Source organism: Hipposideros armiger, unplaced genomic scaffold (assembly GCF_001890085.2).
Source record: "Hipposideros armiger isolate ML-2016 unplaced genomic scaffold, ASM189008v1 scaffold_918, whole genome shotgun sequence".
Classification (NCBI taxonomy): domain Eukaryota; kingdom Metazoa; phylum Chordata; class Mammalia; order Chiroptera; family Hipposideridae; genus Hipposideros; species Hipposideros armiger.
The window spans coordinates 613,288-628,718 of record NW_017732268.1 but is presented as its reverse complement, the minus strand read 5'-3'; the positions used below and the strand labels follow the sequence as shown (position 1 = coordinate 628,718).

The 15,431-nt window shown below is 40.3% G+C and overlaps 1 protein-coding gene across 21 annotated transcripts in view; it reads left to right on the top strand.

Moving 5' to 3' along the window:
* Positions 1 to 15,431, top strand: part of NIN (ninein) — a 132,617-nt gene that overhangs the window by 33,151 nt on the left and 84,035 nt on the right. For 17 of the 21 annotated variants that reach the window (XM_019630470.1, XM_019630477.1, XM_019630467.1 and 14 more), the window contains one exon: positions 6,824 to 7,027. In XM_019630470.1, coding sequence (XP_019486015.1) covers positions 6,824 to 7,027 — 204 coding nt within the window. Of the gene's footprint in view, positions 1 to 13; positions 7,028 to 15,431 lie in introns of those variants that run through there. The other 4 variants (XM_019630471.1, XM_019630475.1, XM_019630473.1 and 1 more) reach the window with 4 other exon arrangements.

The following is a 15,431-nucleotide window of genomic DNA, read 5'->3' as shown; positions in this document are numbered from 1 at the left end:
TACCTGGGGCAAAGGCAGGAAAAGGCTTTACAGGGGACAGCAGAAAGGAAGCCATCACAGGCATGGTCTTTGCATTAAAATGTCAAGGATCAGTCATTTTAATAGGTACTTGCTCAGAATGGCATGGGTGTCTTTTTTCTTATTCTTTTTTCATTTTAGATATGAGATGACCCTTAATATCAAAAGATGTTAACTGTCACAGGGGGAGAACAGGGCTCCAATGAATTCTGAACAGCCAATCGTAATTTAATAAGAAATATTCTTATCATAAGTCAAATGTTGTTCAAGTAAATTGTTTTAAATGCCACTGCAAATAACTTTTTAACCTAACATTTCACCAATCTTGATGCTTCCACTCTATGTTGATAAGGAAAATACATTTTATCAGGCTTACATTGATAAAGGGTTGGCAAGTTTAGCCAAAGCATTTTCAAGGGATTCAAACAGCCTGAAAGCCTTTTCAGGAGGTTTATTTTTTATAGATGTCAATTCATTTGTAAGCCAATAAATTATGTGGTTTGAATTCTGGCTATTGAACTTACATCTGTTGGGCAGGGGCTTGTAGAGAGACTTAGTGAAGCTTTCAAAAAGATATTTTTATCCTATTTACAAATAAAATTGAATTTCAAAACGATGATGGGAATATGCAAGTGAGCAACTTTGTTTGAAATTAGGATGCTTCTTTATTACAAGTTATATCAGCAATTAACCATTTATTCTGGCTTTTGGATGGAAACATTACGAAGTATTTATGTTCTAATGCTCACTTCAAAAGCAAAGTTGGGAAAAATCTATTGCTTACAGATGTAAAAAGAGAAGCTCTTCACTTTTACCCCAGAGAACTGTTCTGATATCTGCAGGCATTCTGCATTAATTTGAGTTAATCAGGCTCAAGAGTGAAAGTTGTTACAAGCAGGGTCTTTTAAGAAAGTAACAAATAGGCAGCTGTTTTTTGCTTCTGTAGTTTTGCGTAGTAGCTGATTACAGGTTATTGAATCTACAATGTGCTAAGCTAATGATTTTATTCGTCCAGCGATCCAGAGTTAACAACTTGATTGGGTAGCCTACCTAGCTATCAGGTTTAACAAAAGCTTGGCTTTTCTACATCATTCAGGATAGTAAAATACTAAAGCTTATTTATGTTTCAGAATAAATGTTGGTAGGATTCCCTTAGTTAAATGAAGTTGTATAGTGTAGTTAGCAAAGGTTATTTCCTTTCAAATTTAATGTGACTTTTTTATCCCCCCTGTGTGGTGGCATTTAAGCATTTGTGTTGTATTTTTATATCATGGTTTTATTCTTGCTGATATTCTTGTGCTTTTGGGTTCCAGCTAGAAGTGAGGTGCTATCTGAGCAGAGAGGAGGCCGTCGGACAGTCATCAGTTTGCGCAGCAGTAGTTTTTGGCAGAAATATTCTGTACAGATACATAAATGCGGACAATTGCTTTTTCTATTAAGCTTTGGCTAAACTTAAATATATTCTTGTCTTTATTTCATTTTATACTGAAATTAGTCCAAAATGATAAGACTGGAAACCTTTGCAGCAAATTAAAGCGCAGAAAAGAGAAAAGAAAAAGAAACATTGTAATTTGATCATGGGCATTATGAGGCTCTGATGTGCCAAACCGTGAAAGCTAAAGGCCTGAATGAAAAGCTTTGCCAAACCAGGGGTTATGCACGTTTATCACTTTACTAATGAAGTAACTAAATTAGCCACTTGGTGGTCACTGCCTGGTCTGTGGACCTCCAACAGCTCTGTGTGAACGCAGACCCAAAAGCATCTATTATACTACCCAACGAAAGCGGCTGAGCCAAGAGGGGCATCCAGACATTCCTCGTAGCTGTTCAGCTGCTGGACCATCTGGAGGGGAAATAAAAGGCCTGGGCTGGGGGCGCTGGCATTGTGCTTATTTATTATTTGGTTTTCCCTTGCCAGGCTTTGTCCCCTTTTCACTCCCTCTGGCCCAGAACAGACGTCCCCTTTGGCCGGGGTGCTATTCTTACAAGCTCCTTTCTATATCATGGACGCTGGAAAGTTCACAAGTTCATGTATCCACTTCATGCTGGCCTTATGTTGGGGACTTCATTATTCCAGCTGCACCTCCACCTATCCCTTTTCTAGTCCCAGTTGGCGCTGGGACTTCATCAGCCAGGGTTGCCGAGTGGAGCACAATAACACCAATCTGTGATGGACATTCCCTGTCACGGTCTGCACATTTTGGCAGCCTTGTTTTCAGTTATTTGGAAGGAAAGGCTCCCAATAGTTCTTGTTACGAGTAGTTCCTGGGTGGTAACTGTTTTGATTAATGGCTCTGTGCATCTGCCTAGTTAGAACTCCAAAATATTGCTCACACACTGGCCCTTTTATTCCAAAGGACTGGTAAAGGCTTCTGACAGCTAGATCGGGACGGTAGATGGTGAAGGGAGGCCCCGGTTTGTGGCAGGCTTTATAAAACTGGGATTGTTCTTTGCCATTTAAAGGAAGATTTATCACTCCAAACCCAACTTTCTTTATCTCTGAGTAAGATTCCTGTCACTCCTGGGTGTCAGCAAGGATTTGACTCTGGGAAGCATTGAATTGCACAGATGAGACATACTTAAGTGTTTGGGGGAATGAATTTAACAACTGACAGTTCCTGGACTATGCCCATTATTGAAGGTAAGGGGCTCTTCATAATATTTTTTGTATAAAATACATTCCTTCCTTTCCTAAATCCCACAGCTGCTTTAGTAAAAAGAGATTGCTTATTCTGTGTATCTCTAGTGCCTTGTTGCTAATAGTTGTTCAATATATGGATGAAGGGAGGTAGGGAGGAAGGAACCCCACAACTCCTCATTCCAATTTGTAGGAGTTTGCGGCTGTCAAGTGTTCCATGGTGGTTTCCAGTACTTGGTACAAATGGTTAACACATAAAGGTGGAGACAAGTGGTATGCCAGTGATTTCATTGGTCCCATTCATGTGTTCTGTGTATATGTATAGCACTGAGAGAGAGTATAGAGTCAGACCAGGGTTCAAATCTTGGCTCCATCTTCATATCAGCACTGTATCCTTGGACAAGTTGCTTAATTTTGCCAAGCCCCAGTTCCCACAACTTAAATGTGGTATGATATCTACTTTAAAGAATGAAGAGGATTAAATGAGATCATATATGTATTCCGTGTAGGCCAGACTTACAGTAAAGGCTCAGAAGTTAAAAATATATATATTCTTCTGAACTTTTAACCGTATTTCATCTTTTCTGCTTTCCTTTGACATTAAATTTATCAATAATGTGCCTTTAAAGATTAAGGAAGCATTGAACATTAGCTGACGCCATTACCATTTAGTAATGAAATATTTACACGTAATATGTCCCCTGTCTGTTTTTGCTCTCTGAGTTCTGGCATTCCACAGCTTCTGTTCTGTTTCTTTGAAGGCAAGTCTATGGCTGATTGACTTGTGTAAGTTACCTCTCCTCAGCTTGCCCCTTGTTTGTAAGTCACAGGTATTTTCTTGGCCGTTTTCTCAATTCCCTTCTTATGTTAGCTTTCTCTGGGATTAGCTACTCTCACTTGCTTACTATTTTAACCCTCAGGACAGCCCTCCCAGATGGGTATTATTCTTCTCATTCTATAAACCAGGGGACTAGAGAAAGTGTTTTAGTACAGATTCTCCTCCAAAGTCACATCTTATAGCAAAAAAAAAAAAAAAAGAATGCAGCTGAAGTTTGTGAATCCATTGGCTCACTTCCTAACTCCTTGAACCAAACCTCAGACAGCTCTGCTTGGTGCAGTTTGGCAGTCGGTCCTGGCTTTCTCCGTCTGCTTGGTTATGTCTAGGACTCAAAATGCCTTTGAAAAGTGGTTGCATGGGGGAGGTAGAGGTGTGTTTGCCGAAGAAATAGGCATTTCAAAGTCTTCATATGCTCATATAGCTCTAATTCAGGTTAAGTTTCCACTCAAGGAATCGCCGTACAGTCAGTCAGTCCATGATGTTGACTGCATCCTGGTGTGAAGAACACACTGAACTATGCATCTGGGGGGAAGCTACAAAAGAAATATAGAGGTTGTGGACCTCGCCCTTAAATTTCTGGCAAGTGGGGAGAAAAAAAATTCTTGCACATGAAATTACTGATGAACATTTGGGAAGTAATATCAATCAGTAGAAATGCATTCTGTGCCAGAAGAGTACTGACAATGTGTCACCATATGTGACAGCTTTTGGATATTTCCTTCCGAACGATCATTTGTTCTGCAGGGGTAGGGCTGTTTTCCCCCTTCAGTCAAAAGAATGTTTTCCCAATCAGGCTGTCTTGGGAAGGAGGGAGATGAAATAAAGAGATAAAAAAAGAAAGCTGCTGTAAAATGAAAGAGGTTTGATTTAGTGAAAATCCAGTGGCCTCCCAAAGAGCAGGGCATGTTAGCTTGTCAATTCAAAACCATGGATACAATCAGGATTTCTCAGTACACTGTGAGTTTTATGGCCTTCTTTCATTGGTTTAGATGGACAAATCCCCAGCCCTTAAAGATAATTTAAAAAGGAGGAAGTCTGTCATGTTCGAGTTTGTTTTTTTTAAAGATGCAAAATTAAGCAAAAGCAGGATAGTCTGGCTTTTATGAAGTTGGTCAGATTACAGCCCAGGGGACTATTAAACTCAGAGTGAATATGAAAGCTATGGCAACCCTGCAAATCCCAGAGCACCATGGGGATTCTCAGCAGATCTTAGGTGACAATTAACAGGCAAACTTTAGGTGGATCTCATTAACCAAGCCTTGGTCCTGTCTAAATTCCTAACTTCTGTGGCTTTGCCTAGCACCTTGGTGTTTCTTTGCTGATGCTTTGATGTTTACATAGCACTCTCAACTTGCTTTGAAAACATTTGCATAGTGATTAGTTAACCCAACAGACCCACTCTGGGAAGGTTGCCAGAAGCCAGCAGCACCTTGGTAATAGAAAAACTGATAATTAGAAGAGACCTTTCGAGACCAGGAGTCTGGACCACCGGCTTGGTGCCACTTCATGTTAATGAGTGGCCCCAGTAAAAATCACGGATGAACTGTTTGTATCCATTTTCTGAGCCCACCTGGTTCTGCTGACACCGTGGTTCTGCTTTAGCTTGTTATGTTTTAAACAGTTGTCTATGGAAAGCAAGCCACACAACCTACAGCAGCATCGGTTTGTTGTGGAAGGCTCTCTTATTTTCAGTTCTGGCTGTGTTCAGCATCTTAAGCTGCATGTTTCCTATTGCAATGATCTACTTCACGCAACATCACCTTTCAGAGTTTTCTGACCCAGGGCTTGGTTTAGCTAAAGGTACCGCTTTTAAACATAGAATGGTGGTTGCCAGGGGATAGGGGAGGAAGAAGTGGGGGAGCTGCTGTGCAGTGGGTATAGAGTTTGCCGTGCAAGATGAAAAAGTTCTAGAGATCTGCTGTACAACAGTGCACACATCAATAGTGAATGATACTATACCACACACTTAAAATTTTGTTAATAGGGTGGATTTCATGTTATGGGGTTTTTGTCACAATAAAAAAATTATATTGGCAAGATAAATACGTTTTTTTTAAAAAGGTGCTGCTTTTTATAGGCAAGGGCTGGTTCTGAGAGCCACGTTTCCGATGGCTGAGGTCACCATCTCAAGGGCATATGTCATGTTTGGCTTCCGTTGCATCATGGTGAAGGTACCTTTAGATGTGCAGGTTTCAGGTTTTCATTGGAAGACCCAATACATTAAAAATGAATTATTGTACAAGCAAATAGCCAGATTCTTTCTTAAAGTATTATGTACCTAGTATTTTATGATGTATATTTTTAGCAAAAATGATTCTGAGAGTTATTGATGACTCCACATTTTTATGGATCCCATGGGAATTGGAAAAACAAGCGTTTGGGTGGTCAGAGAGAGAGAAGACAGAATAACCAAGTGAGCAGAGTGAGACAGCCTAGATAATCAAGTTCTCTGAGATTCTCTATGATTCATATGGTCTGTGGCTCCTTCAAATCTCACTGTCTGAAAGGTTGGAGGAGTGTTTTTCCCCTTTCTCTAGGCAACTGAGCATTACCTACACCTCCCTGGGACTAAAGCAGGCCTCTGGGAGTACTCTTCCTGTCACACCTCATGTAATTGCACCAATGAAGTTAATTGAGTTGCTTTATGAGGAACTTGTGGAAAAGGCATTCGGTCTTATGTAAACAGGGAGGTGGTTTTGTATCTGACTGTTCATCCATTGCCTCTTGCTGCAACCCTCCGGTCCTGCAACAAAGTGGGTCATCTAGGCTGCAGGAAGAGAAACTAAACAACTCATCCAAGCTGGCATGTTGCAACATCTGAACAGGTAGTCTGGCGCTCACGGACTTGCATGGACGCTCTGGCCCTGCAGGCTATTGCTGCTGACCGTATATTTGAAAGGACTGGATGTCAGAAGTGGCCTTTCACCGTCTGTAAGTCCTGGGTCAGATGAGCTGATAAGAGAGGGAACCACTCTCAGTCTAGAGTTTGATAGACTGGTTGGGTGCTTTTCTGCCTAGAGACTCCCTCCATCTGGTAACATTACCCGGCGGTGACCGGACCTTGTGGATGTGCCCCATGTGGGGGCATGAGGCAGCTCCGCTGGCCAGGCTGGGTCCTGGAGAGACCTGTGGTCTTGCTGAGGGGTGTGCAGTGTTAGCTCTCCTGCTGGTCCTTACCAAGACCCTGATTGATCCACAGGAGGGGACCAGGGCATACAGAGCACTCCCAAGGGGCTGGCATGGGTGGGGTGTGCATGGGTGTGCCGAGCAGTGGCGGCAGTAGGACTCCAGGGGCTGCCACAACCTGTCCTTGTTTCCATCTCACACAGGTGAGCGCTGTGGGCTATGGGATGGATGAGGTGGAGCAGGACCAGCATGAGGCCCGACTCAAGGAGCTGTTTGACAGTTTTGACACGACAGGCACTGGGTCCCTGGGACAGGAGGAGCTCACCGACCTTTGCCACATGTTGAGCTTGGAGGAAGTGGCCCCAGTGCTGCAAGAGACACTGCTTCAGGACAACCTCTTGGGCAGGGTAAGTAAGGCCCGGGGAAGAGCACCAGCCGTGGGAAGTGGGGACGATTTCTGTCAGGGCGCTGGGGGTGGGGCAAACCACACATATTGCAAACCACACAGTTTCTAACATTCTGGCTGTGTGTGCCTTTGGCTCTTAACGTGATAAACAGACAAGATGTAACGGGTGACACAGCAGAGCTGTTTGCTCAGGTGATGAGGGCCAGCTGTAATTTGTGCACTGAGCATCTTAGATAAAGAGAAAAATAGGTAACAAGAGGATGTTCTCCAACTTTTGTCTTGTTCTTTGTGGATCATTTTATGGACTCCACTTTTATCATTGAGACAGCAGGGAGGAGACAGATATCCACTGAAGAAAAGGAAAGGCAGTAAGAAAACTGCCATCCACAGGAAAAGCAGGTTTCGGTTATGACTTTTACTTCCAATAAAGCTATTTATTCTTCTGTGGATTGTTTCTGGGGTGAAGTATTAATTAAACCCGTCACCCGGGAAATAAGGCTGGAGAGTAAGTAAATACAGTGTAGATTCATTTAAAACCCAGCACGACTTGCTTCCAGCAGGGATATGCGTGTGTGTGCTAATGTTAACTTCTGCGTTTGACAACAAATAGTCATGTTCTCCCCATAGATCAAGTCACAGAGATGATTAAGAAGTGAGACTGGGTCCTCCCCCTCACCACCCCCCACCCTGCCCCCAACTTGCTGTTAGTGGGAAAGATGTTTGGGCCATCACAACCTGATACTGCCTTCAAGTCTCATAATTATAATGACGACCATTGTTTGTATGGCTTTGGGTTGAGTCTTGCTGTTGATTTTTTGAATGGATGAGAGATAAAAATGGGCAGTACTTTTTGAGTTCTGTTGCTGTCATTGCTGACACTTTGTAGATAGTAGTTTTTATCATGTGGTCTAAATTGAGGAAGCAGTCATGAAGCTCAGCTTTATTGCAGAGACTGAAATTCCTTTTCTTCGTTTCATTTACACTGTTTCTTAGCTGACAAGTTGAGTAAGTGACCTTAGGTACAGTATGTACGATGTGTCAGCTCTTTGTGACATGAGACAGGCAGGAGTAGCGATCATCCTGAAATTAATGCACAAAGGGTGACATTCTCAGGGGCCTGGCATCATGAGTGTGGTGTTTAACAGGGCTCACACTTAAAGAAAAGAAAAAATGTGAGTTTTTGCAAAACTGGGACCATTCTTGGTCACTTTGGGGGCATTAGCTGCTTGTGAATACCCGTGGCCCCTAAAATATGTTAAAGGTTTTGCTTCAAAAGCAGTAGAAATAGAAGATTTGAGGCTTAAACACATAATGCATTCAAGTGTTTTTTAGTTCTGCCTCAATCTCAGACACTTTAGGGAGCCAAGAGTAGCGTGTCCCACTGTGATCCTTGGAGAACTCGGGTCTTTTGGTGTCTAAGGAATCGTATGAAAGAGTGGATCTCTTTTAATGCTTATTAAAGCCTGAGAAGTCATAACACAACTTAAGGTTTCCTTGAGAGATTGCATTAAAATCAGTGTAAATATGGAAACTTCTCCTGTAGATGGACCATACCTTGGCAGCAGATTAGCAGTTTGCTCCCCAGATATTGCACATCTTTGCCCTCATTTGGCAAACTAAAATGGGGAGCAGTTATCGATTGATTTGTTAACGACTTGACATGACCAGCCTGCTTTTTACGTTTGCTATTTGCCTGTGAATAATGAATAGCTAAGTGGTCTATAGCGTGATATTTATTTAGTGTACCCAGGATGAAAACTAAATAGACGTATGCATATTGATTTCATGTGGGAGGTCCCTGGCGATTATCTTGAGAGCAGGGTTGACATGAATTAATACACTACTGTTAAATGTGAATTTTTGATGAAACTGAAGTATTCTCCTCAGATGATCCCATAATCTTGGCTATCTGCTGTTAAGATACTCTATATGGCCTATAATTTTGAATTATAAGAAAAAAATGCCTTCTAATTCACAGAAGCAATCCAAATGCTGTCACCTCCTGGATATAGTGAGTAGGGTCATGAGTTGTAAAATTATGTTGTTTTTCATGCCAGTCATCTTTCTTCTCTTTAGATAGTATTTGTAAAAAGCTTGTAAGGGTTAGCAGTTTGGTTTAATAAAACTGGAGCAAGAAATAGCAGCATGACAAATCTAAATATACGCATCTGTTCATTAATTTAACAAATATTGGGTTGTCGAAAAAGTCATGACATATTTTTTCTATGTTTTTTGTTGCAAAAATGTGTCATGACTTTTCCGACAACCCAATATGTATTGTGTGTGTCAGGCAGTCTATTAGTCTTATGGTATGGGTGCAACTTATTTATGTTTATTGTGAAGTTTTCCATTGAATTGGCTTTTGAGTACGTTAGTATCCATAAATTTCCTGGATGCTTGTGGTTTTAATGCTATTTTTAAAATCTTAATGAGTATGGTTTTAAAGTAAAACAAAACACCCAAGTTTACCATTGGAATTGAGCTGAATTAATCATTTTTCCTTGAAAAACAAGTAAGAAGATAAAAAGTATTGGACCCCTCAACTAAGAATATGAATAGTCTGTTGTTTATTTTTAAATCCATCTTTAATAACTTCTTGTTCTTTTTTCTTGAAGCCTGATGTTTTGTGGGTTTTTTTGACAGCTATTAAGGAAAGTAACTTGACTTGCCATTTTCATGCATTTTAATAATAGGCCATTTACCCCCAAATTATTTTTAAATTCACCTGTCTAATCTTGAAGCCATATTGCCCTGAGCACAGTGGTTACTATGTAAGCGTTTGAAATGCCTAAAGATTGTGGATCACTGATTTGAAGGAAAGAGGACATTGCTGATAGGTGTTTCCAACTAGTTTATCAAAAGAGCTCCATCCATATCTTTGTCACAGTTAAGCATCTGCCAGGTGGTGACACCCCAAGACAAGGGACTTTTCAAGACACTGAAGAATTTATAATCTGGTTAGGTAATGTACCTGGCAGGTAAATAGTACTGGAGCAAATAAATATAGACATTTAAGAAAGGGAACCACGTTAGTTCTTTTATTAAAACAAGTTTTCATCTAAGCAATTGATACCTATTGTAAGTGCTGCCTGTTTTTTATGTCTTTTAAATGAAGTGTTTCTATATGCCTCTCTATCGCTTTTATTAGAAATCAGGACATAAATATGATAATTTACCTTGGTTTTATGGAAGCCTTTAGTTATTATATCTAGTTTAAAAATGCATTTTCCTTTTTTTATGGAATATACCAGCTTTGAGGCAAAACATCCCCATGAGTTTCTGATGAGTTTCCTTGCTATACTCTTTAATATGCATCTGGATGCTGAAGGGCCCCATGTCCTTGTCACTCTTTAGAATCAGAACAAGCTACCTGGTGGCAGAACTCACCATTGGCTTCCAAAGAGCGCCATAGGTATGTGGACTTTGGTCATCAAAGGCACTTTGAAATTTTTTCGTATTAAAATTTGATAGCTGTACAAATATATAATTTAGTTCACCTTTCTCACCTTTCATTTTAAAGTGCTTAAGGTACTTTTATTAATGTCAGGATTAATTTTATATGGAGGATTTGCTTGTTTGTTGTTTCCAATTCATTAAAAGCTTTTTAAGGTTTCTTTTTCTTATACAAATTTTAACCATTTGAAAAGTAAATCAAATACAGAAGCACTTTCTGGCAGTGATTATTTGATCTCGTTCTCCGTGTACAAAATTACGCTTGATCATCAAATAGTGCCTATTTATAACTACCCCGTGTCCATGCACCTGTTTCATGTTATTGATCTGAAGCTTTTTTAATGCATTGGAGGGAATGGTGGAAACATTTCTCATTGCATCTCTTAAATGACTGAACCTTCACTGTACCTTCCTGCTTAACCACCATAGAGTAACCCGAAATGGTAAAGGATATTTTCTGATTCCTATGTTGATCTTCTGACTCTGGGTAGCTCTCCATCACTCCCTTCCTTTACAGCGGTTCTCAACCTTCCTAATGCTGCGACCCCTTAATACAGTTCCTCATGTTGTGGTGACCCCCCAACCATAAAATTATTTTCGTTGCTACTCTATAACTGTAATTTTGCTACTGTTATGAATTGTAATGTAAATATCTTTTTGTTTTCTGATGGTCTTAGGCAACCCCTGTGAAAGGGTCATTTGACCCCCAAAGGGGTCGTGACTCACAGGTTGGGAACCGCTGCTTTACAACATTCTCATCTGGGGTTGAATTGAACTCCTAAGGGTCTGTGGTTCCCATTTACAAACAAGAAGATATTCTGAGTAAGAGGCTACAAGACTTGTTTTTATTCTGTATTGACACCTTCTTGTCAAATTCATTGCAAAATTAACTTTGGTTTTGCATACTGTGAACCTTGAATCTCTCAGAGGTTTTTAACCTGACAAAAGCAAGGGCAGAGGGGAGAGCTGTTGGGAAGGCCTTCTATGCTCCACAAGAGTTGGAAACAAGCACTAAATGATTATTTTTTTTCTACCTGTTTTATTTCAGTAATGACATCTCTTTCGCCAGAGAAAGTATGGTCAAGAATGCTCATTAGATATCCACAATATTTCACGGATACTTTTCTGAGTAGCTTTTTGTCTGGACAAGGAGACTTAAAGTTTTTTAGTGTCCATCACAGATTTTAGACTTCACTGTTCATCTGTGTGACAGAGAAACCTGGAACCCAGAACTTGGACAAGTATAGTGACTCGTCCAAGGTCAGGTACTCATTTGAAGCAGCACTAGAATGGAAACCCAGATTTCTCAGTCCCCAAATATGAATGCATGTCTCCACAGCCTCCTCATACTCCAAATATGCAAAAACGAATCTCATTCTCTGTCTCCTCCCTTCCACCCACTCCTACCCCACATCAAGACAGTACTATTGGAGCACAGTCTTTGAAGTCAGACCTGGATTCACATACTGACTCTTGCCACTTTTTAGCCATACGGGCATTTTATCTTAAATACTCTGAGCCTTAGTTTCTTCATCAGTATAATGGGAAAAATAATACCCTCGTAAGATTATGATGAGGGTTGACTTAGATTGCGTATATCAAAGACACCCTAGAGCCAGGCAGGGCTAACTGCTGTGTTCTATACCTCCCTCCATCTCTTCCATACCTAGAATAGGTCTTTGATACATAATGACTTCCCACTAACAATTTTCTGAGAAATCTCATTTGAGTAGAGAATGATATACTAGAAACTCTTGTGTGGTGGTGGTTTGCATCTATTTCCATCCATAGGCAGGGCTCCTTGGATCAGTCTTGGAGTACAACTTCATACAGTTGCTTTAGGTATTTAAAACCTGCCTTTGAACATGGCCTTTGCCTCTATCTACATTGTCTGCAGTAAACGACTAGTAAGCTACAGTAACCTGCATGCTTTATTTAGAATGCATTTCATAACTGTGTCTTTCATTATGAAACTATGTCTCTTTGTTCATCCAAGTCATTTCTCTTTGCATAATCCCGTAAACATTATTTTCCTCTACATTGACCTTGTGATGAGTCCATATTTCTATACCCATTTCAACTAACACAATGTTTTGAATGTTCTCTCATCGATTTCTCTTTGTATTACTAGATACAAACCTCCTAAGTGTGATGGTCATCATGAGGGCCTTTGTCTTGTTTAACAAGCTCACTTTGTTGAACGCTGGCTTGAGCTCTCTCATCTTGGGTCTATTTGAAGTGCTGCCTGCACACATATGGAAACTGTATGCATTTGATCTCCAAGACTGCACGAGATAATTTTATGCAACGTTAGGTTCCTTATTCTACTTCCTGTTGCAGGGTTTTTTTTTTGTGGTTTAAAATAGCATTTGTTTCTTATGTGTGCTTAAATTCTTTTTTCAGAAAGGCAAATTGTGTGTATAATAAAAGCATTCATATGAAATTTGGAGAGCAAAAGTGATGAGGTAAATTTCTATTACGCAGTGGTGACACATGACAAAAAAAAATCAGACGTGACTATTCTTCCTGTTAATTTAGCTTAAATGTCATGTGTGTTTTCAGTCAGTCATGTAATTTTCCCATTGCTGTAAACTGCCCTTTGAGGCATACAAGATATAGGAATGTCTTATAAAATGAATGGCAGCAATTATTATTCAAATGAGGAGATACCAGCCAGGGTATGCACAGCTGGGAAGCTTGTTACCTGGTGAGATTTAATTGCATTGTATATTTGTGAAGATGTCTACATTTTAACATAATACAGTAGTAAAACTCCCTTGGAGGAAAAAAAATGGTACTTAAAAATCCCAGTTACTGAACTTAGTGAGCCCACAGATGCTCATTTCTTCACAATAGAGGGCACTTATTAACATTTTGGTTCTGCGTTGTGCCCATAGGGGCTTTTCCACCACATCAGTATTCATGAGCATTGATGAAAAATAGTCACCTGCCTCTGTTAGAGCACTCTTTCTGAAGCGTGTGGAATTTACTGTTGTTTGAAGTGGAGGGTCCACTGTCTATATGCCCTTGCAAGAAGGAAAATAAAGATCAACTTAAGACTTAAAGCTGCTCCAATATTTTTCTTATTGGGGTAATGTTGGTTAATAACATTATGTAAGTTTCAGGTGTACAGCATTATAATTCACGATGTGTGTACACTGTAGCATGCTCACCACCAAGAGTCCAGTTTCCATCTGTTACCACATAATTGACCCCTTTTCCCATTTTTGCCCTTCCCCCACTGCTCCAATTGTTTTGATCAGCTTGCCAGCTTTATTGGGGGGAGTGTTAGATTTTTTTTTTTTTTGGTCAGGGAGGAAGGGGTTACCTAGATAGACATTGTTGGATTATAAAGAACCTCTGAGTTAATAATCATATTTAGTCTTTTATAGACCCTTTTCTTCTAAAATGTGGCAGATGTAATACATTATATGTCCATTTTGGAAATCTTTAAGCTCTGCCTGTGAATATCTTGGAGAAGTCAAATGTCACCAAATGTCCCTATCTCCCTGCCTGCTGGCCCGGTAGGAGATGCTTGTTTGTAGGTCCCTACCAGCTTGTTTTTGTCTCTCTCAGAATACTTAACAGATTCTACCTTGTGGTTACTAATAAACTTTCCCCTTCCTTATCTTCCCCATTCTACCCTCCCACACTCTAGAATCTAGCTGATAAATTTCTTGAGGGCAGAGGTTACATATCTTCTTCTTCTTCTTTTTTTTTTTTTTTAAAGTGGATTCTTTTTTTAAAAAAGAATTTATTTTTTGTTAACCAACCTACCATATTTCTTTTTTTTTTTTTTTAAATTTCACTGGGGAACAGCCATGGTCATTGGTTACACATTGCTTTCATGCTACAATGGCAGAGTTGACCGTTTTAAGGAGGGCGCAGCTCACAGTGGCCCATGCGGGGATCGAACTGGCAACCTTGGTGTTATCAGCATGCTGCTCTAACCAACTGAGCTAACTGGTCACATATCTCCTTGATCTTATATTCCCTGAAGTCCCAGCATACTGCTTTATGCCTAGTGGCTTTGTGTAAAGTAGAGGATTTGACTTGGAGCAGCAGAGGGATTTCCCTGAGAGGTTAGACCAGGAGTGGAGCTGGCCTGGGGCTGGCAGAGTTACCGGACTTTAATGTATTCAGTTAGAAGGCCTGGGTTCTCCAAGTAACCCCATCACTTCAAGATATGTGGCACTGGACTGGGCACAGGCCTCCTCTGAGCCTCTCTCATCAGTTCTAAGGCGGGATGCCTGTCTTGAGCAGTTCCCATAGGTGTTGTGAGAGCCAAATGACCAAATGCCCAGCAAAAAATGAACCTACACTAACACCACATTCATCTCGTATTATCCAGGACCCACATTAATCAAATTTTCTAATAACTGGATCTCTTATCCCAATTAGTGGCAGACTTTTTTTTGTTTAAAAAAAAAAGGTTAACTATTGGGGATTTAAAATTTTTTTTATTAATGTTTTGCCCTACCAAAGAGTATATTAAACATTACAAGGTTGTTCTTAATCATTTAAATCTTCTTGGCCTATCACTTACCCTTCTATGAAAGTGATACCCGCAGGATTTACTTAGCAGCACATAGATCCTTGCCCCAACACTAAATAACCCCAAACTTTCAGGTTTTTGAGGGCATGTGCCTTTTTTATGTAGTTTAGATAGTTTTAGAAAATAGTTTGTTAACGTGCAAAACAAATTATACTTGATGTTTCTTTGAGGGAGGATAGTCAATGTCTTTTCCTCAATCCCAATGTCTGTATTATTTCTTGCACTTACCCTGGAGCACCCCTTTCTTTTGTTTGCTGCTTCTAATCTGTAGAGGGTTGGGAAACAGGCTGATGAAGTTTATACTAAATCAAGTACAGTGAGAATAGATAGGTCCTGAGTTGCTTCTGCGGCGTTTTCTATGAGGAGTGTGTAGGCTTCTTCAGGGTGCCTTCCTCAG